The 22,102-nt window shown below is 42.0% G+C and overlaps 2 protein-coding genes across 2 annotated transcripts; one reads left to right on the plus strand and one right to left on the minus strand.

The window, feature by feature from the left end:
* Window positions 1-433: 433 nt before the first annotated feature.
* On the plus strand, window positions 434-3,155 carry LOC310911030 (tubulin beta-1 chain). The gene is made up of 4 exons (XM_083864201.1): window positions 434-549; window positions 1,176-1,284; window positions 1,558-1,668; window positions 1,882-3,155. Exons 1-4 carry the CDS (start codon window positions 493-495, stop codon window positions 2,940-2,942), a joined length of 1,338 nt encoding a protein of 445 aa, XP_083720327.1. The 5' UTR covers window positions 434-492; the 3' UTR covers window positions 2,943-3,155.
* Window positions 3,156-3,292: 137 nt separating this feature from the next.
* Window positions 3,293-21,846, minus strand: BPHL (biphenyl hydrolase like). The gene is made up of 7 exons (XM_083864214.1): window positions 21,711-21,846; window positions 18,838-18,941; window positions 17,018-17,184; window positions 12,675-12,828; window positions 10,257-10,388; window positions 6,527-6,650; window positions 3,293-3,530 (listed from the first exon to the last, which is right to left on the minus strand). The coding sequence occupies exons 1-7, from the start codon at window positions 21,812-21,814 to the stop codon at window positions 3,443-3,445; spliced, it is 873 nt and encodes a 290-aa protein (XP_083720340.1). The 5' UTR covers window positions 21,815-21,846; the 3' UTR covers window positions 3,293-3,442.
* Window positions 21,847-22,102: the final 256 nt, after the last annotated feature.

Raw genomic sequence — 22,102 nt, forward strand, 5'->3', positions numbered from 1 at the left:
CATACTGAAACATGATGAAGCAGGCCTGAGCTAGAAACACAGGCTTGAAGGTGCTAATAACGCATAGCAGCGTGTGCTTCGCTGCTATGGCGTAGTAGAGGCGAAGAAAGCAAGGGGACGAGTTCCAACAGGTGCGCAAAGACGAGTTAGGTGGTTTTGTTCTCTTTTTCACCCCAAGACAAGCCATGTCGTATTCGATTCCGACCTTTTCCCCGACGGCTGAAGGCGAAGTTCCCCCGGCGCCCCAAGGCAGCGGCGTTCAGCCTGCAGAGGAGCCCGCAACCCGCCCCTCCCGGGCCGGACCGGACCGGAGCGGGTCGGGGGAGACAATGCCCGTGCCGGACCCGCCCCCGCCATTCCCGCCGCACGTCACCGGCGGGGCGGAGCGCGGCGCCCGATTTAAGGGCAGCGAGGGGCGCGGCCGCCCTAGCTGCGAGTGCGGGAGGCGAAGGAGGAGGCGACAGCCCAGGGACAGCTTCAGAGACCGGCACCATGCGTGAGATCGTGCACATCCAGGCCGGGCAGTGCGGCAACCAGATCGGCGCCAAGGTAGGGATGGGCGCGGAAGCGGGCCGCTCCTGCAGCGCGCACCCCGCGGGGTCCCGAAATGAAAAGCGAAAAGCCGGGGTTTGCTGAAGCGTCTGTGCGCTGTGCCCCCCGTTCCTGCCGCTCTGAGCCGCCGCGGGGCTGGGCGGGGCAGGGATGTGCCCGGCATTCCCGCAGGCAGCCGCAGCCATCCCGCGCTGCCTCGCCCCTCTGCGGCCACGGCTCCCGAGGGGGGGAACGGGAGGTGTCTCAGTGCCACACGCTGTCACCACTGAACAAGGTGTTGCCATCTTGTAGTGGCTACAGGGTCTTCAGCTAACGCTAGACAATGGGAGGACACCAAATTGATACAGCCAGAGATGGTCACCCTTTGGATACAAGCTACAAAGGAATTAACTTGCATTTCAGTGCTCTGGCTGCTTGTCAGCCTCCTGCTAGTTCAGCTGCTGCGGCCAGCGAAGCCCTTGTGCACTGACTCACCTTCCCACCCGGCAGCTGCTCTGCCGTGCAAGGGAGTGGTCAGGGCCGCGGAATGCACGGGCTGCGCTGGGGTGTGTGATTGGCATTGGCCAGCCGTTTCCACTGGCACTGCAAATGGCTAATTGCCATTTTTCAAAATTTTCCTCTAGTTCTGGGAGGTCATCAGCGATGAGCATGGCATTGATCCCACGGGCAGCTACCATGGGGACAGTGAGCTGCAGCTGGAGAGGATCAACGTCTACTACAATGAAGCTGCTGGTAAGTGCCTGCTTCCTCAGATGTCCTCAAATAAATAGGGCAGGCATGACAGTTCATTGAGGCTGGAAAAATCCCTGAACAAGAGCTGTCATCTGACAGTGACTCCTCTAAGAGACCTTTGTTCTCAGAAAGGCTCTGATAACACGGTAGCCTTGATTGTGACAGTGCCTCTCCAGAGAAATGCAGGGAGGTGGAAGGGAGCACAGCAGGGCTCCTGTGACACCAGCTGCCGACTGCCGGGGGCTGTAACGCTGCTGCCGGTTCCTCCCACAGGTAACAAGTATGTCCCCCGTGCCATCCTGGTGGACCTGGAACCCGGCACCATGGACTCCGTGCGCTCCGGCCCCTTTGGACAGATCTTCCGTCCCGACAACTTTGTCTTTGGTGAGTGACGGCGGGATGGAGGAGCTCCCAGAGTAGGAACTCCACACGCAGAAAAGACTCAGAGTGAGCACAGAAGTGACCCTGGGGACCCTGAGTCCCCATGGCAGAGTGGGGATGGAAGAGAGGGGAGGAGCCCATAGGGAAGGGGCAGGGGCATCATCGTGTGTGTTTGTCCCTGGGGCGCTAACGGGGCACGTGGCTTGTGGTCTGTAGGTCAGAGCGGGGCCGGCAACAACTGGGCCAAGGGGCACTACACGGAAGGCGCCGAGCTGGTGGACTCCGTGCTGGACGTGGTGAGGAAGGAGTCGGAGAGCTGCGACTGCCTCCAGGGCTTCCAGCTGACCCACTCTCTGGGCGGAGGCACGGGCTCCGGCATGGGCACCCTCCTGATCAGCAAGATCCGGGAGGAGTACCCCGACCGCATCATGAACACCTTCAGCGTCATGCCCTCGCCCAAGGTGTCGGACACGGTGGTGGAGCCCTACAACGCCACCCTCTCTGTGCACCAGCTGGTGGAGAACACGGACGAGACCTACTGCATCGACAACGAGGCCCTGTATGACATTTGCTTCCGCACCCTGAAGCTGACCACCCCCACCTACGGGGACCTCAACCACCTGGTGTCGGCCACCATGAGCGGCGTGACCACCTGCCTTCGCTTCCCCGGCCAGCTGAACGCCGACCTGCGCAAGCTGGCCGTCAACATGGTGCCTTTCCCGCGGCTGCACTTCTTCATGCCGGGCTTTGCCCCGCTGACCAGCCGCGGCAGCCAGCAGTACCGCGCCCTGACGGTGCCCGAGCTGACGCAGCAGATGTTCGACTCCAAGAACATGATGGCCGCCTGCGACCCCCGCCACGGCCGCTACCTGACCGTGGCCGCCATCTTCCGGGGCCGCATGTCCATGAAGGAGGTGGACGAGCAGATGCTCAACGTGCAGAACAAGAACAGCAGCTACTTTGTGGAGTGGATCCCCAACAACGTCAAGACGGCCGTCTGCGACATCCCCCCGCGCGGCCTCAAGATGTCGGCCACCTTCATCGGCAACAGCACGGCCATCCAGGAGCTCTTCAAGAGGATCTCGGAGCAGTTCACGGCCATGTTCCGCCGCAAGGCTTTCTTGCACTGGTACACCGGCGAGGGCATGGATGAGATGGAGTTCACCGAGGCCGAGAGCAACATGAACGACCTGGTCTCCGAATACCAGCAATACCAGGATGCCACTGCTGATGAGCAGGGAGAGTTTGAAGAGGAAGGAGAGGAGGATGAGGCTTGAGCTACCTGGTGTCAAAGAACTTCTGCAAAGCAGGCATGCATCTGAATGACTCCTGATAGTGGTGGTGAAGCATGTTTTCTAGAAACTACATACCCAATTATCCTCTCAGCATTTGTGACTTTACCAGATTTCTCTGTGTAACAGTTCTGAATCCTAATTCTTATGATGTTTTTTGTCTTTTAATATTAAGAGCATATAAAGGCATGTATTCAAGATCATGGTTTCTGTCTTTCTTAACACCTCTGTTGGATAAAGAACAGCTGTTCAGCCTGGGTGACAACAAGTAAGTTTCAAGGCATGTTAGAAATCTTGCACTACAGTGGTATGTTTTGATCACTGAGGCATACGTGTTCTTAAGATGTATACTTCTCATGCAAACATGTTTAATGTTTTTCTTACAGGACTCAAACCTACCTATAACTGCATTGAAAATGGAAAGCTAACCTGAATTCCTTAACAAGGCAAAGGCTAAGCACCTCTGACTTGTTTTACAGTTCATGTCAGCGTAGGAAATTTTCCACTTCTCTGTTGAAGTCCTTTGCAAAGCGCAAGTGTAAGTTATGCTTTCCTTCTGGCATCAGCAGCAACCTTAAAAGAGGAAAAAAACCCCAAACACTGATTATACATTTTATTCTGTGAGTATAGGTAATTAAAATGCTTGTTGTATTTTCCTTGCTCTTGCTTGCCCAGTAAGGAATTGTAGTGACTCTTATTTTAAGTACTGTCCCTATGTATGTGGCTGGAATGTGAACCACGGCAACAGCTGGAACAAGCATACTACTTGTCCCACTCTGGGGAGGATAAAATAAGCCTAAACAAAATTTGTGTCTTAGACTCAGCTTCTAGAAAACTTTCTGGTGATCTTCAGAGAAGATAAGATTCCAAAACTTATGTGCGATGCATCTATGAAAGGTATGTGAAGTATCTGAGCACTTTTACCTCTTTCAGAGAACAGTAGTTGTGCTGGGCAGTGAAATGTAGAGTTCTTGTCATTACCCAAACTTGGTTAGTATTTGTGCTTTGTCTAATCTTTCTGCAAAAAGACAATCCAAACCTAAAACCATGCATCCATTAAAATAAAAGGTAAGTCAGAACTTCTCTGGCTATACCAAAATAAATCTTTATAATACAAATATGAGTTTGACATGCCTAAAATTCTACTTTTTCTTCAAAAGAAAAAATGCTTTTGCTTTCTGAGACAAACTTTATACATCAGGGATGTACTCTTCTTTATATGGGATGGCAAATTCTTATATTGTTTTGTTCTACCATATACTAAGGAGTTCAACAGAGCTAAAACCACTTTGTTGCTTTCAAAGACCCACTATAGCAAGAGGGGCCAAGCTTCTTTTGGGGGTGACAAGTGCTGTTTTATTTTTGGAAAAGAGCAGCAGCGTGTGAACATATCCAGCTTTTTTGTGAATTTCGTCTGAATTTTATTAAGTCTGTTTCTTCAAAGATAAGCAGCACACAGATGCACAAATTAAAGCACTGTGCATGCTATTTCCTACTGCCATTAGTGTTTCCTACTACTGTAATGCTACCAAACTCCAGCCATACCATGCAAATGCAGAATGGTGGCACACTCTTTCACCATGACAGAAACCAGCAATGTATCTGCCCTATAATCACAAAAAGCTTTTTCTACTTTACAGCTAGATAAAAATCAAGGCAAGAAAAACTGATGGTAGAAGCATGTGCTACTGAAAATGTACTGAATTTAAGCTTTTCCTTCTTCACAATGGAAGATGTCATTTCCAATGCAACTAGGGAAGAATGGGACCATGTACCCAAGCATTAATTTCTGAGAATGCCATTAGTCTGGTTTCTTTTCTGACAAATATGCATACAGCAGAGCCCTTCAGCATAAAGACATGCAAAGAATCACTGTTTTACATTTTATTGGATGGCAATTTCTAACAGGGTTTCCTCTTTGACTTGTCTTCCAAAGAGAACCTATCAGATTCTTGTATAGTTTTTTGGGATAATTTGCCTTAGTCAGCATCTGGAGTATTTTGGAGCTTGGTGAAACCAAGCAGGATGTTAGGTGCTCTGAACAGGGCACGTAGGAGTGATGAACCAGCAGACATGAAATAAAACACCTGCATGTGATTGTTAGGAAGATCTCTTGTTCTCATCTTTCCTGTAGCAGGATGCATTACTATGATCAGCAGGGCTGACTTGGAGATATCATTCATTTTTGTACTGAGATGACAGCAGTGTAACAGTTCCCTATTACTTTGCATCCATAAAAATGCCTTTTTTTTTGTTCCCCCCACGACTTCTGTTCTCCAGTGCTTATCCTCACAGTCTGTTATTAAGTAGTAATAGGATGCTTTGCATTTGTGTGAAAATTCATGAAAAAAATTCAGCTGGTAAAATCCCATCTTTTTATAGGAAGTGTTTTCAGAATTTTCAAGTTGTGCTGGTTTTGGCTGGGGTAGAGTCCATTTTCTTCACAGTAGCTGTTACGGGGTTGTGTTTTAGATTTGTGCTGAAAACAGTGTTGATAATACAGAGATGTTTCTGTTATTGCTGAGCAGGGCTGGCACAGCCTCAAGGCCTTCTCTGCTTCTCGTACTATCCCACTCGGAAGGAGGCTGGGGGAGTACAAGGAGTTGAGAGGGAACACAGTTGGGACAGCTGACCCCAAGTGACCAAAGGAATATTCCATACCATATGGAATCATGCTGAGCATACAAAGCTGGGGAAAGAAGGAAGGGGGATGTCTGAAGGGATGACATTTGTCTTCCCAAGTAACTGCTATGTGTGATGGAGCCTGGCTTTCCTGGGGATGGCTGAACACCAGCCTGCCTGTGGGAGGAGTGAGCTAAGTCCTTGTTTTATTTTGTTTGCATGTGTGGCTTTTGCTTTAGCTATTAAACTGTCTTTATTTCAACACATGAGGGGTTTTTTTTCCATTTTTACTCATCTGATTCTATCCCTGATCCCATGAGTGAGGGAGTGAGTGGTACTGAGCTGCCATCTGGGGTTAAACCACAATACACATAAAGCAGATTTTTCTTGGTATTTTTCTTGTTTATATAGTAATGTTTCTGAGCACACCTGTAGAATTTTTTTTTCTCATTCTGCTTTTCTTAAAAACATTGAAAATTCCTGAGACAGGTGGAAACAATCTTTGAGGTTGTTCAAATGGGTAGAAGTAAACTGTGTTTCTCTAATAACTGGGAATCTCTCTACATTCATAGCATCTAAATTCCCTGTTCTACTGAATGGGACAGAAATGAGGTCTCTTGCAGCAAAAGGAATGCAATGGTCAAACAACTTTGCTTGCTTTGATAAAGCTTAGGGAATAGTGGTTCTGTTTGTGTAGTGGAAAGAGGAAAAGGAACTTGGTTCCTCTCAGAGGGCTTTAGGAAGGAGCTTATTAAAATACTGTACTTTTTATTCTGCAAGAAAAGTCCAGCTACCCTATTTGCATTGTAACTTGGTAGGGAAGTTTAGAATAGCTCTCTGTGTGGCAGAGAAAACTTGTCCAAATACATTTTTATTTTTTTAACACAGGGTTTGAACTACTTAATTTCTCCAACAATGGGTTATAAAAATTCCATCATTTAACTTACCGAGAGCCTTTGATGTGCTTATGAATGTATTCTGCATGAGCCTGTGGGACCAAAGGGTCTTTCTCACCATGAATTATAAATGTGGGACATTTAATATCCGGCAGCAACTGTTGGCAGATATTACCTAGGGAGAAAACAAACGAAGGTCACACTTTGGTTTAAAATTGTATGAAAGATGAAACTGCTTCTGTAAAGGGCTCCAAATTCCATTGGGTTCTAGCTGTTGCCTCTCCTTGTGGGTTGTGTGATTAATCTATAGAAATACGTAAGCAGGACTATAATTAACATTTCTTTCTCCAAAATCTTACTTCACTGCAATTTGCTGCATTAATGGATACTAGCACAAAAGGATACAGAGAATGAAGAACTTTTGTTCCACATTTCCTCCAGGCTCCCTTTGACTCTTCAAAGCGAATACATGCATCTCATTGCCAGCTTCATTCTTTTCAGCCTTAGAGTTCCATGGCCCTCACATTAAGCTGCAATTGTTACAGCAGTTGTCAGGTTACAAGATTTGCTACTTTTTTGGAACAAATTAACTTAGGCTGTACTCATACCTGTTGCACCTCCCAGGCCCTCTGCTGTCTGCAATATTCTAATGGATTCACCCTGGCTGGATGCCAGGCTCCTACCTAAGCCTCTCCATCACTCCCCTCCACAAATGCACAGGGGAGAGAAAACAGAATGAAACGTTCCTGAGTTGAGACAAGGATCAGGAGGGAGAGCACTCATTGAATAACATCATAGGCAAAATAAATTCAGCTCAGGGATATTAAATGAATTTATTACTAACAAAATCAGAGCAGGATAATGAGAAGTAAAATAAATCTTAGACGCTTCTTCCTGGGTTCTATCTCCTGTCTCTGTGGTGCAGGGAGATGGGGAGTGGGGGTTGTGGTCAATTCATCACAGATTGTTCCTGCTGCTGCTCAGGGAGTCCTTCCACACTGCTCCAGTGTTGGGTTCCTCCCCCAGGAAACAGTTCTCCATTAACTTCTCCAACATGAATCCATCCCACAAGCAATGGTTCCTCACAAACTGCTGCAAGGTGAGTCACTTTTCCACAGGGAGCAGTCCTCCAGGCACAGCCTGCTCCAACATGGCCTCCCCACTGGGTCACAGGTCCTGGCAGGAAAGCTACTCCAGTGTGGGCTCCTCTCTCTATAGGTCTGCAGGTGCCAGCAGGAGCCTGCTCCAGCATGGATTTTCCACAGGTACAGAGCCCTCTCTTGGGCCTACCTGCTCTGGCATGGGCTCCTCCAAGAGCTGCAGGTGGATCTCTGCATTCCTGTGGACCTCCATGGGCTGCGGGCGCACAGCTGCCTCGCCAGGGCCTGCACCATGGGCTGCACGGGAATCTCAGCTCAAGCACCTCCTGCCCTTCCATCTTCACTGACCTTGGTGTCTGCATAGTTGCTCCTCTCATATTCTCATTCTGCTCTTCTCTGGCTGCAGTAACATCTGTGCAGTAACTTTTTTTTTCCTTCTTAAATATGTTTTCACAGAGGTGTTACTGCCATCATTGATTGGCTTGGCCTTGGCCAGTGGCATGTCCATCTTGGAGCAGGCATTGGCTCTGCTGGGCATGGAGGAAGATTCTAAGCACCTTCCAACCCCCCAGTACCAAAACCTGGCTATGCAAACCCCATACAAATGCATAACCATTTGATTTGAATTGTACTAAAGCTATTCAAAGGTTATTTTCCCTGCCCATTCATAATTTTATGCTTACTAGTTATTAATCTCATTAGAACTAATTTTAATGGTTTTGCTTAAAGACTTTTCTGAATTTTCTCCCCTTTTTTCCCTCTCATTCCTTAGTAACCCAGTTTCCAAACTCATTGCCTAACATTCTTGCAAGGGAATCTTTGGGCTTTATGTTCCATTTTTCTTTGAGATAACTATTTGTAGTTGTCACCTTGCAGCTATCAACAGCTGTAAGATTAGTGCTCATACATGTGCACTTATCTTAGCTCTAAAGTCAGAGGCTGTTTCACAGCTTTTCCAATTGTTTGGTTATTTATGCAGCCTTTGTTTGCAGTTCTACTGGTTAAATATTTTCATTTAGAACATTTTACCCATAGTCCTCTAAAACCTGCAGAAATGTTGACTGTTTTTCAGAACAAACACCAAGTAAATCTAGGTTATTTATCTAGGAACGTAGTTGGCAGTGCAACTATTATTTCCTAGTTTTCAGTCCTAAAACTGTTTTGTACTATAACCACTAAATTGCATTTTCTCTAAAAGCATGAAACAGCAAGATGAATCTTGGATGTTGTGATTTATGCACCTTACTCAGTTTCATTGTGTTGGCTCCTTCTAAAAGTTCATTTCTTAGGGTATTTCACAATAAAAGCTGTCCCATTCAGGGAAAAATAGTTTAGTTTAAAAAAGAGCTTGAGTTTTTTTGAGGCAACATTGGCTTTGCTGTCCTCCTTTTATCTCAGATAGGTTTTATTAACACCTTTTCTTGTATCTGCTGTATCTGTGCCTTTGTTGCACTGTCTTAACTTTAGCTGCAAGGTGGCCTGTTTGTAATCTAAGTTGGAAAACTGGCTTTCTCCTGGAAAAAAACCTGCAGTTTGATAGCTGCTTGTCCCTTGCAGCAAACATTAGCTTCTCCTAATATCTGACCCAGTTTCAGCATCTTGGTAATTCAGCCTCTTGTTACATGTTTCTTGGTGGCTTCTTTTTCACAGTCACTTTATCTCAGTGTCTGAGGCATGTGCAGGCAGTGAAGGGATGTCACAGACACAGATTCACCAGCCTGGGCTTTGCACTTCAGGAAAAAAAAATAGTTTTAAGGAGATTCCAGAAAGGCTAAAATAAAATTGGAACCTAATTTGTTACATCACTTTACTGGGAGAAATCCTAGTCCTGTGTTGACCCTATAGAAAAACTTATGGAAAAAACATGACATGAAGGAACATTTTCCTTGTAGTACCTGTTGCCTGTTAATGTACATCACCTTCTATCTTTCATTACAAGAGCTACAGGAAAATGTGTATAAGAGTTAATTTTTTTATACATTACATATTACTGCTTTAGGCAAATTAAAAGCAAATCCTCTCTGAATCAAAATAGAACTGGAGATTATTATTCATAATATCCTTGGCTGAAAAGGTCTATGTAGAGTAATTGCAGAAATCTTCAGGGATAAACAATTATATTGTCTAGTTTAACATTTTTTATTTTATTTTTAAACACCTGGTCTGCTTCAATAGTGTTTTTAAAATGTGGTTTTTAATTCTGAATTCTCAAAATCTGAAGTCCCTTTTTTTTAACTCACATGCTACAAGGCTTGAAAGAGTTCTTCAGGTCTGTTTTGCAATAGGTGGAAAGAGCATGCCTTACTTTTAGTACATCTTAACTATGTCACCAAGAGATAATCCTTTGACACAGAAGAGGAGAGAGATTCTGCCTGAGCAGAATCCTTCTGTTTAGTCTGCACAAAAGCAATTACTTAATAATGCAGTTTTGTGGTGGAACAAGAGGAGAGCCTCATCAGCTAATGTTTTCCATAAATGTTTTCCTCCCATACCTTTCTGGTTCTGTGAACCATCTACAGAGTAATTGTTATTCCAGAGTGTGAGTCAGACCCAGCTTTTAATGGCATATGCAGAGTCCTTCCTTTACTGGCTGCTAGCAGTACTGTTAGATTTATTTTTTTTTTTAATCCAGAACTGCCTGCTATTCTAATTGCCTCAGTTCAACATTGTGAAAGTCTTACCATCTGAATTTTCAGCAAAGCGAGATATTCCATCTACCCAAGCCTCACAGGTTTCTGCAAAGTACTTATGTCCATACAGCTCTTCCAGTGGTTTCTTGACCTTTTCACTCCATTTTGAAACATCTCGGATGCCTATGTAAAATAATGTTGAAATATGTTACATCCTTTCTAGCAAAAAGGTACAAACCACACCTAATATGGGGAAGTTTTCAAACCAGACTCCAAATCTGTATTTCAGAACTGAAACTGCTGTCTCTGCTGTGGTCTTCTGAGTTGTAGAGGAACATCTTGTTATTATGGTCACAAGGGAAAATAGAAAAACCATAATATTCAAAGGATTTAGTCCTTTGAAACTTCTGATGGTTCTTTCTGGAAGGCTTTCACAAGACAAGTTCAAGAGCTACCTTGTGTACAAAACTGGGACTGTTTCATATCTGTGTGCTAGACCTGGCGGTTCATTTTTATATCCTTTAGCCTTTTGCATCAACTCATGGATGGAAGGTCTTTCATGGCTCCTACCAGCTTTTAGAGGAAGGAAGCTCTTACTAAGACATTCCAGCAGGCTGATATCATGGTACATTTGCCATAGTTTTACACAAAAACAAGTGACTCAGTAGAGATCTGTGACTCATGGCAGGCTGGCTAAAACTCTACAAATAATCTGACATTTTACTTATTTATTTACCAGATTTTTCTATTTTTTTTTCCCTCTAAAATTTTCAGTACTGCTCACAAACTAGGTATTCAAAAGGGTTATTTTCACTAAACTATATTTCAGCTGTACAGCTTTGTACTGCCAAAGTCTGAAACAAAGTTGGCACAGCAGAGAACAGGACAATACTGAATCATCAAACTGCAATATATGCCACTAGCAAAGGTTTTAATTGGTTTCAAAAGGGAATTAAGGGAAGAAAGGAGTGAGGTGTTATTAAAAAAAAAAAGAACCTGTCAAGCCAAATGACAAAGGTAGCAGTGACTGAAAGTATTTTATAACAGCATCTGATTGGAAATGAGTCTGTTCACCCCAGGCTAGGTGCTACTGAACAACTCTATTCCATGCAGAACCTACTGTTTTATCCTTGTGGCTGGCATTAATTTAAAAAGAGAAGGGAGAAGCCAATGTTGAAAGGATATAGATACCAAATCAACACCTTTCTCTCCTGCCAAACCCTCCACTGCAGCTAAGATGCACTGATGAGCCAGTTGTAGAAGACTTGTGCTGATACTTTGTGAGCTCTATCAGCCAGGGAGAGATGTTGAAAGCAACAATCCACAAAGGGCAAAGGCCAGCATGGCAGTGGGTGCTCCATGTAAATAGGACTTATTTTTTGTTTTCTTTTGATTTTAAAAAAATTTTTCTTTTACATTTTAGTCTGTTGTGCAGGGAGGAGATGTGCATTTCATAGTTATACAACAAAAAATTCCTAAGTATAAAAGCATTTGAAGAAATAAAGCATTTTACTGACCTAAAAAGCATTTTACTTTCTGAACTAAAAATAGATATTTTACTACTACTGCCACCACTTTTAATTTTAGTATAGGTGAGGTAAACATACATGTGCAATATATACACTTGTAATTTTGCTGAAGCCAGAGAGATTTCACAGCTGGTAACAATCAAACTCCAGTCACTAAAATGAAACTATACTGGGTTACATTTGTTGAGAGCTGACATGGTTAACTCTTTTCATTTCTAGGTTCAGAAAGAAACATGGCCCCTTTCTGAGTTCATTAGCGATTTCTTCCTATTTTTCTTTATAGTGAGAATGATCTCAGATTCTATTTCACATGAGTGGAATAAGGATCAGAAATCCCATGTTTCTTTGCAGAAGTTTTCTAATGATAATAATTAACTCTGAAGGAATGCAAATGGTAAAGACACCTTGGGACATTTACTTGAATGATTAATTTGCTTCCTGAACTTCAAAGGTAAGTTATGAACTTGTTTTCTTGCTGTCTATTATATAGGCCCTAGAGGCAAAAGCTGTAATGAGCTAGCCCAGTGATTATCTGTGGACCTGCTTTAAAAATGCTCTGCACAATGTGAGATAAGAAATCAAACCTGGTGGTTAATAGTATTATTTAGAATTTATTTTTATGAATTTGTTTTAACAACAAATATTTGACTTTCTGAGAACTACTGATAAGATATTGTAATTTCTCCTTTTCATCAGGGGAAGTTGATAGGTGCTAGTTAAGAAATCTGTTATATTACTCCTAAAGTAACTGTTAGACTTTCTCACTATAACTTTAATCTGTCCCTGTACCTAGCAACGTAGTGAATTTTGAGTCCTGTCTCTTTAGGTGTTTGTTGTATCCTCAGCTCTGTCTCCACTTAGCTGTTACATGGCTAAGATTCTTGGGTCAAGTAGAAATGAAAATAATTCATTTAGAATGCAACATGAAATTCATACATACCATTGTAAATTCTCACATCCTCTTGAGTAACGCTGGCATTTGCTCCCCAGACAACCAACTTGTGGATAAGATTTGGGTACCTTGCAGCAGCAATGAGTGCTGTAATTCCACCATCACTCCACCCCAGCAGGGAGAACTTCTTAAACTTTAGTGCCTTGATTCATACAAGAAAGTTATATGCAAATCATCAGCTGGCTTTGCAGCCAAATATCAAATATTTCTTGAAAGTTAACTTAAGACACAACTTTACATAGTTGAACTATAATTAGCTTTTATAATTAGAAAATACAATTTTCTTGCTATACATAAAAATGCTAAAAAAAAGTTAAATATTTAGAAAACAAGAAATTACACCTGCATTTTCAATTTTCTATAACTCTTCAACAAAACAGGCAGTAGTCCTATTTGATTCTTGCTGCATTTTAAAAAGTCTTCCAAAAAAAGAAAAGTTGATTTAAAATGGAGAGTAAAGACCTTTTTAGAGAGCCTGATAATATGAAGAACCATGAATTCTCTTGGTATGAGGTTGGGAAAGACTATCACAGTGTGGATGGTAAAAAATCCAAGAGTAAGCTACACTTAAGAAAAAGAAAAGCACAAGCCTTGAAAAATGGAAGCCAGTGATCTGGTTTACTGATGCTAGCTGACCTAAAAAAGAAAAAAAAATCTGCTCTGTAATAACCAAAAAATGCTTAAAGTATTTTTGAAGGATTGTATCAAATTTTAGTTGCTAACTCACATCTTCTGAAGCTTGTAAGTGTATATTTTAAATGTTACTTCATGGTCAGTTGCGATTCAAAACATTAGTAACTAAATTCCTCCTTCTTGAAAAGGAAAAGTGCTTAGAGCAAAAAATATTACAACCAAGACCTTAATTCATTCTGACCAATGACAGGACCCAAGGGAATGGCATGAAGCTGAGTTGGGGGAGGTTTATGTTGGATATCGGGAAAAGGTTTTTCACCCAGAGGGTGGTTGGGCACTGGAACAGGCTTCTCAGGGAAGTGGTCACAGCACCAACCCTGACAGAGTTCAACAAGTGTTTGGACACTGCTCTCAGGCACGTGGTGTGACTCTTGGGATGTTCTGTGCAGGGCCAGGAGGTGGACTCAATCCTGATGGGTCCCTTCCAAACCAGCATATTCTGTGATTCTATGATAATGCTTTCTACTAGAACTTGAAACTCTTGTTTTCCCATAAATCACAGTATGTGGTAGGGAATACCAGCAGTCACAGGAGAGAGGATTTTGTGTGTGTGTTATGTTCAGTGGGGAAAGAGTGGGGAAGGTAAAGGCACTCATGAGAAAATACATCTGAAGGTTGCAGAGGGACAATATTCAATGGTTAAGTGATACTTGAAGTTTTGCCTATAGGAACTGCAGTTCATGAACTCATTCATGAGAAAATATATTTCAGTGTTTTTGGCTTTTGTTCTACAGAAATTACAGCCTTTTAGATGTATTTAAGGAGAATATTGTACTTTTGGAGGAAAAAGAGCAAGTTAGTTGAATGAGTTGCTTTGGTGCTTGGTGGTGTTGGAAGTCCAGGCCTGCTTTGTTGGGACAGAAGAAAACAAAAACACAGGGCAATGAGAGAAACAACTACAGAGGGAGAAAAAGAAGTTTCTACTTTGCTTGTAAACTTGATGCTCAAGTGAGGCACAACTTTACTCATCAACTATATTAGCAGATACTTAGCTGACTTCTATCCCTATAAGGCTTTTCGGGTTTTGGCTTCATCCTCAGTATTCTGCTCACTGTAGTTTTGACAAATTTTAGATGTCACTCTGCAAAGCTATAATTACTAAACAGAGAAGAAATAAGGTAGAGGGAAGAAAGGGACATGTAAAAAAAGAGCTGATAGCAAGAAAAGAGAACTTTGAATTTTTGCAGCTGATCAGAAGTTGGCCCTGGTCTGATGAAGACGGAGGTAATCTGTGTTCAACTTTCACTCTTGTGCTGCTGAAGGGTTCCTGGTATCTTGGCAGATTTTCAGGGTTGGCAGCAGTGCTTGTAAAGGTTAGGTTTTTGATGTCACTACTGTTTCCCTATTGACAGTACCAAAAGATGGATTTCAAAGTTGGATGCTGGATGGAATAGCTGATTAAATTTTTTGTTCTTCATGCCAGGTTATTTGAGACCTATTTGCCTCCAGTATTTCTCATGTTTACTAGCCTTTATCTTGATGCATTCTTTGGGGTATCTCAGGATGCCTTTCCAGCAGGAGGAATTTATTTTATCCTTTGCAGCCTTGAGAAAAACAATGTAATGTAACAGACGTGCAGGATAAGGTGTGCATGTTTGCTTGCTTTAATTTTTAACTACTTACAGTACAGGTCACTAACCTAACATGGGCAATAACCTGAAAGCTGATTGCACAGCAGAGTTTTGTGGGTGATTTTGTGCTGCCTTTACTCAATAAGCAAACAAAATTTCTTTTGAAGTCACCTCTTCCATTCAGGCCTGTGTGAAATGCAATGCAAAGACCACGTGCAATAGTGAGGTGCAACACAACATCACTCTGCACTGCGAGTATGTTTTCACTGCGTCACAGGGAATGGAGCACAAGCAAAAGTTACGGTTGATCTACACAAACACAGAGAAGCCCAAGTCCATCCTTTTGCTAGAACAGCCTCTCTAAAGAGTAAGAGCTCCTTAAATATCAGCACTAATTATTTCCCTAATGATAGTTTTAATGCTATTGACTTTGCTAGCATCAGACACTGGGGTGCAGGGCAGCAAAGTGGACTTAGGGGCATTATATTCCTTTTATTTCAAACAAACTCCTTCACAGAACACAAAAAAGAAATAGACAACAGTGTCTTCTGCATAAAGGTGGTAAATACTCTGCAGAATTTCAGCTTTTGTTATTTCACAGAAACCTTGCATCACTCACAGCTCCAGCAGAGACACCAGAATCTGAAGGAGACTAGAACAAAGGTTCTGAAAGCTCACCTATATGGATGTGTTTTTTGGCTGATTGTAGGCTGGATGATGTATATAAACCATTATACTCTGGAAATCACAGTTGGAATGATTCACTGGGATTTGTGCTATCCTTTATAATGTCCTAAAATAGAAGCAAGTCACCCACACTTGGTAACATTTTAGTAAGTTATTATTATATGCTTATATTGAGAAACATCTTCAAAAAAACAGGATGCTATGCTTCATTTGCTTTGGCAGCTCTAGTGATTGGTAGGCTGCTGTCCTGTTTGGCTGGAAGCTACATGGTTACATTCCCTTAGGGAAAAGCTCTATTTAATATTTTACTTTTTTTGGTGTTTGAACAGAGACAACAAAGGGGGTTACAACCATTTAGACTGAAAGTGTGTCACCTATTCATGACAGAATCTTTATTTTCTTTGCTAGTGTAGCAAAGAAATTGAAGATTTACAGTACAGAGAGATAGCGTCTATGGTTAGAGGGCAAAACTGTGTCTTAATCCCGATTCTGCTGTCAGATATACTTTGTTTCACTACACAGAATACACCTGGAAGGCCACATTTCCAGCTTCAGATGGGTTTTCAACAAGGTTATTTATTGTTTATTACAGAAATACAGTTGGACCAACTGTCTGAATCTTGCCTCATATTTTTTGAATTTTAATGCTCTGCCAACTTTCTTAACAAGACCAAAGAGACTGTGTATCTTAATATAAAGAAGCCAGAATATTAGTTAAAGCTAAACCAGAAAATAGTGTCGGCAGTTATAGGACAGAATAAAAGAGAAACACAGATTTGAATAAAAAATTGTGCAAGAAGAAGAAATAATAACAGCTTTAGGCCATATTCTTTATAACCACAATAGCTATATTAATTAGTAAGATTTGGTATGGTCACAGGAAGCCTTTGATTTCCCACAAAAATTGCTTCAGTAAAATGCAAAGCATTAAGTTAATTTTTAGAACCAAATGTTTCTTAAAATGGGTTGCTCAAGGCAAAATGCCAAGATTCTATTTGACAGAAAATTTTCTAAGAGCCCTTCAGTGTGGCAATCCCTTCAATTAAATTACTTTGCACAGACTTTGTTTCTTATACACATATTTAACTAAACTGATATGGTTCTTGGCTGCAAAACTCTTAGGGAAGGGTCTTAGAATAAAAGCATATTGTTTTATATTAATTCCCAGTGCTGAACCTCTATGTATCTTGCAGGATAGGTGGAAGATGAAAATATTTTCTGGAATAGTGTGCATATGCTCACTTTTAAGCCTTCATTTGTATGGTCTTTTCATAATCTGCTGTCTGCTGGAAACAACCTTCCTCCTTCTCAAAATTTAAGGAAAACAGCTTTTAAAACAAACAAACAAAAATAAACAATAAAATCTCATAATAGATTTACCTGCATAAGATCCACAGCATCTTTTGCATCCCTCTCAAAGAAGTCTGGAGGAAAGTCTCGAGATGGAGGAATGGACTTTCCATACCCCCGAGGATCCCATGCAACAACTGTGAAAAGTTGCTTATTCATCGACTGAAGCTGTGGTCCAAAATCAGTTTGACCACTCCCTGAAACATTACAATTTTTCAATTTTATTAACCACCATACTGCACACATAGTATACATCCTCTAAAGGGAAAGTGGGGAAAACTTGTAACTTCATTCCAAATAAGAGGGTATCCAACAAGTGAAGTACTCTTTAATTGAAACTATCTGTTGCAACAGAAGTGCCACAATTAAAACCTTTAGAAGCATCTGCAGTATGTTCAGAACAAACCATTTCTGGTAGGTATGAATAGTTATCAAGAACAGTGCTCTCACATATGATTAAACACAGTACCTTTAACTGAATCAGCTGAGTAGGGATTTATCTTTGACAGATTTAAAGCACTAGCATGGTCATTGCTGTTTACCTGGGCAATACAGGTGAAACTGAGATGGTAGGTATCAAATGCTATTTGATTTAAAATTGTCCAAATTTAATGTGCTGAAACATAAAATTTACTATCCATTGCTGTATTAAAATGGCCATTTAAAGGCATTTAAGAGGGGTTTTTTTTCCTGTTTACAGATTGGGAAAATCTGTCCTTAGATACCCTCAACAAGTCTAAGTTATAAAAGAGGCTTTATATCGCCTGCTATGATGGTAGCAATGTATGCACAAAAACAATAATAATAATAAATAATCATCAACAATAATAATATTGTTTACAACTGAAGAAATACATTATTTCTGTTTAAAGAGTTTGCATTGGCAACAGGATTGCTAGGTTAAAAAGCTGTTTAAAATCAATAGGTTGAAACATACAACTACTTGAAGGATGACTAGCATTAATTTTTTTTCCACCCTCCCCTTAAGAATGCCTTGAAAGAAAGGACCTCTTTGTGAAGACTTGAAAATGTTGCTGCCAAGAAGAACAAATGTTTCCTGCCCTTCAGTTCTTGACATTTTATCATCTTATCCAGCAATTCAATTAAGCATTTGCCTAGCTCTGAGCACAGTAACAGTCCTACTGACAGCCTGCCATGAACTGTTGGTAAGACTGATGGATCCTTTAGAACTGCAAGAACCCAGAAAAAATAGGCTATGTTGATTTTAAAAGGTTGTTATCAAAACCAGCAGTTTCAATGGACAGACACCACTTAGGTAGCAGAACCTGTTGTCCATCTCAAAAAAACCACTGAGAATCTTAATGATGTTGCTCTGAATAAACAAAATGTGAAAATATATCTTTAAGCAAAAAAAAAAAAAAAAAAAAAAAAAATTAAGTGACTTTTTCCCAATAAAAGGGTTACATTATGTTTATTAATTCCATTGGAATCCATCCAGCTTCTAAAGAGGAATGCATAATTCAGTCTGTGTAACAAATATAGCTGACCTGATTTTTTCCCCCCCCTTCTTTTCCACCTTGTGTAGCTATTTGCCACCTGTCCTGGACACCACCTTTGCACAGTTAAATCCAAAAGTGCAAGTGACCACTAGGTAAGTCAAGACATTGTATAAAAGGTGCCTAGTATGATAAATGAAATCTTCTAAAAATTGTTAGCTGATGGCAACAACACTGAATTTTCCTTTCTGTTGTAAGTGTAGCAAATTTTTTTAATGACATGCTCCATAATCAGGTGTTGAATACATTACAAAATAGTTTTGTGCATTCATGCTTGAGACCAGATGGATAAAGGGATGGTTGCTCTACAAAGACAAGATAAAATCTCCAAACCTAGCATTCCTGGAAGCAGAAGAACTGCATGGCTTCCTTCTCCTGTTTGCTGATAATGCAGGTGGACTCCATTCACTTGGATTTTGGCAGATGTTATTGAAGTACTAGGGACAGGGAAAGAGGAGAGAAAGAGGAAAATATTCAGACAGTTAATTTTCTTTAGTACCTGGTCACTCCAGGAATACAGAATAATAACAATTCCTAGATATTAATGACAGCACTGTGAGGTTTTAATGGGTCACTTGCCTTTCATGGGTGCACAGAAGATTAAAAAAAGCTTCTCAGGAGCAGAGAAGTATTCAGTTATGACCACTATGCAGCATTCATACGTAGGCTAAAGGGTTGGGAGGGGAAAACAGTCTTGATGGTGCAACCAGAAAAATATAGAGGCAGCTTTAAATGGCTGCAGAAACATTGAAATAAATACATTACAGAGGAAGAACCTCATTGTGTCACAGCATAACTTGAAATGGCTGGTGTTCACCTTGCCATTACTGCACTGAGCCTCTTTACCTGCCAGAGAAACCACAATCTATTGTTGCTGTTCCTCATGAACCACAGGGCCTGCAGTGAAAACCATTTTGCACTGAGATGAGAGTGGAGAAGAAGAATGTGATAATATTTCTGTCAGTGTAATCTCACTAGGAGATAACACTTAATTGGAAAATACCACATGAGCAATAAATCCACCCACTAAAAAATCACTGCAGAAACCACCTGCACAGGCCATCCCTCAGCCACAACACTTACACCCCTACACTAATCTTCAGCACAAAGCAAGACATATGTGTAAATGCAAATAAGTGACCTGAGAAACCACGTCCAGATACAAACCCCTAGTGAGAAAGCAGAAGTAGCATAGATTCAAAGTATCTTCTCAACAGTATAAACCATTACATCTGTTCTCCCAGGAAAATTTGTGCCCTAATGATTGCAAAACATCTTTTTAACAGCCTAACTCATCTGATTTAAAGGTAATATGATAAAAATCTTGCCATTTGGTTCCATATTGATTAACTATAATTTTACCCAGATTAAATATTCATGCCCTATGAATTCAATCGCTGTGAATTTCAAGTGCATAGAGAGATGTTGTTTTTTAGTCTTAGGTATAATAACAATCTCTATTCCATGATGTTCACTGGGCAATTCATTAACAGTTTAATTTTAATATGTAAAGTCTGAACTACTTACAGTATGTATAGTGCTAAAAGTGGTGTACTACAGGTAAAAACAATCTCACTAATTTAAATCCTTTTCATAAGATAAATGAACAATAGCTTGCAAACTCAGGTTCCCAATACATAAGTGGCAGTTAAACCACAGAACCTCTTCAGCACAAAGGCAATTTTGATTTTACATAAAATCTTGGGTCTGTGTAACCCATCATGCCACATGCCTGAATAAAAGCTGTGACTGTGCAGAACAGTATCAGCTCTTTATGTGCACATCCAATTTGAGAACTGGAGTACAAATGCAGATCTGTGGCAAGAGTACAGCTCAAAGAAATTAATTGTGTAATTATAACTTCAGTGAGTTTTGCTGAATTGCTATGCCAATGTGATCCAAATTATAGTTTGAGTGTAATGTTAAACCTCCTTAAAAGTCCATATACCACATTTGATGTGGTTTATACACCTCACAATTCAAATTCCACATGTAGCACTCATATGGCTGCCTTACTCCCTTTTTGAATACTGACTTTCACTTTTTTCTTCATAAGTTTTTTTTTTATTCTTCATATGCCATCTTTTGGTTTGTCATTCATTTCAACAGGTATTTTATTATAGTTCTCACCACAGTATATCAGCACATTTCTCTTACTATATTTTAAAAACTATGTGATGTGTTTTTGTTTATGATTAATAATTGCCAAAACCACTTTCAGTTCTTAACAAAACAGAAATAATCAACATCTTATTACCTTTTTAAAAACAGGTTAGCAACGTACGGTTTAATAGACAGCTATTATATATTCTGCTTTCCTGACCCAGATTTTTTTTTTTCCACATAGTTCTATGCATTTTTAGGATTAATTATTAACATCAGAGGCTTGAGAATTTTGCTGAGTCTGTGATGCTTTTCCATTCTTGGATAACGCCTCGGTGTGAAGTCCACTGAAATCCAGGAGTTTCACCCAGGAGGTATTTGCAATACATTTTGGACTAACAACAAATGAGTTGAGTTTTATACGCACTGAGAAATTGTATTAGAACTGGCAACACCTAAGGCATACTTGGCCCTCCCAATACCAAATTTCTGTGAGTCTGAAATCACTTCATCAGTGTGCTTATCAGCAGGATGACTTCACTTCTGTTAAGTTTTCATAAACAAGTTTTTTTCCGTTCGTTGACAGAATTGGAAACCCTAGTAAAACAAACCAAAAAACCCGCCCTGGTATTCTGAATTAGTAATGTTAAGGTGTTATACGTAGTTGAGAAGCATTGGATACCTACTGCCTATGTTTACCAAGGCAGCACAGATGCAGAGCGGGCAGATCTTGTGCTTCACCTCGTACTTTGTAGGAGTGCAGCTTAATCTGAGAACTACCTCTGTCCCAGCTGCGCTGCAATGAGACCTACTCTTTATCTGTACAGGGGGAAAAAAATAAATCCAGAACTATGTCAATTTTCCTCAATAGGATTTGCGGAATGAGCAGTCTGATATAGATCAGATACATGTGATGTCCTGGCGAGCTCCAGGCACCGGCCTGAGCCCCCCTTTGCCACCTCCGCCCTCCCCTCCAGTGCACACCCCTCTGCCAACGCGCTGTGTCCGTCCCGCCGCCTGCACCACAAATATCCCCTTCCCTAAGCGGCGGGAAGGGAGGAGGGAGCTGGGGAAAGGGAGCAGGAGGCGGCTGTGGATTTTACCCGTAGCAGGCGGCCGGTCCCTGGGCCATGAGCGGCGCTGCCCGGGCGGGCGGCTGCGGCTGCACCAGAGCCCGGAGGGCCCGGCCCGCGCTCCGGCAAAACATTGCACCCGGCGAGGCGGCCCGGCGGACAGGGAAGGAGACCGGGGCCGGCCCGCCTCCCCGCCCGTGTCCCGCCCCCGCCAGCCCCCCTCTCCTCCCATGTCCTGCCCTCCTCTCCTCCCATGTCCTGCCCCCGCCGGGGCCGGCCCCCCTCTCCTCCCATGTCCTGCCCCCGCCGGGGCGGGAAGCGGGGCCACCTCCGGGGTGCGCCTGCTGAGGGCGGAGCGCTTTCCGCACTCTGATTGGTGGATGTCGCTGTCACTCAGAGCAAAACGGGCAAGGTTTGGCTTC

Source organism: Zosterops lateralis (genome assembly GCF_965231275.1).
Source record: "Zosterops lateralis genome assembly, chromosome: 1".
Lineage (NCBI taxonomy): Eukaryota > Metazoa > Chordata > Aves > Passeriformes > Zosteropidae > Zosterops > Zosterops lateralis.

Bases quoted from the DNA above. Each gene is read 5' to 3' on its own strand.
- LOC310911030 (XM_083864201.1), top strand. From the start codon at position 493: ATGCGTGAGATCGTGCACATCCAGGCCGGGCAGTGCGGCAACCAGATC. The intron at 550-1,175 runs GTAGGGATGGGC...ATTTTCCTCTAG, and splicing joins GCAACCAGATCGGCGCCAAG to TTCTGGGAGGTCATCAGCGA. The intron at 1,669-1,881 runs GTGAGTGACGGC...TGTGGTCTGTAG, and splicing joins TCCCGACAACTTTGTCTTTG to GTCAGAGCGGGGCCGGCAAC.
- BPHL (XM_083864214.1), bottom strand. From the start codon at position 21,814: ATGTTTTGCCGGAGCGCGGGCCGGGCCCTCCGGGCTCTGGTGCAGCCG. The intron at 17,185-18,837 runs GTTTGGAGATTT...GTAATGTTTCAG, and splicing joins TCTGCTTCCAGGAATGCTAG to GGAGTGGTCAAACTGATTTT. The intron at 10,389-12,674 runs GTATGTATGAAT...TATTTTACATAG, and splicing joins GGATGTGAGAATTTACAATG to GCATCCGAGATGTTTCAAAA.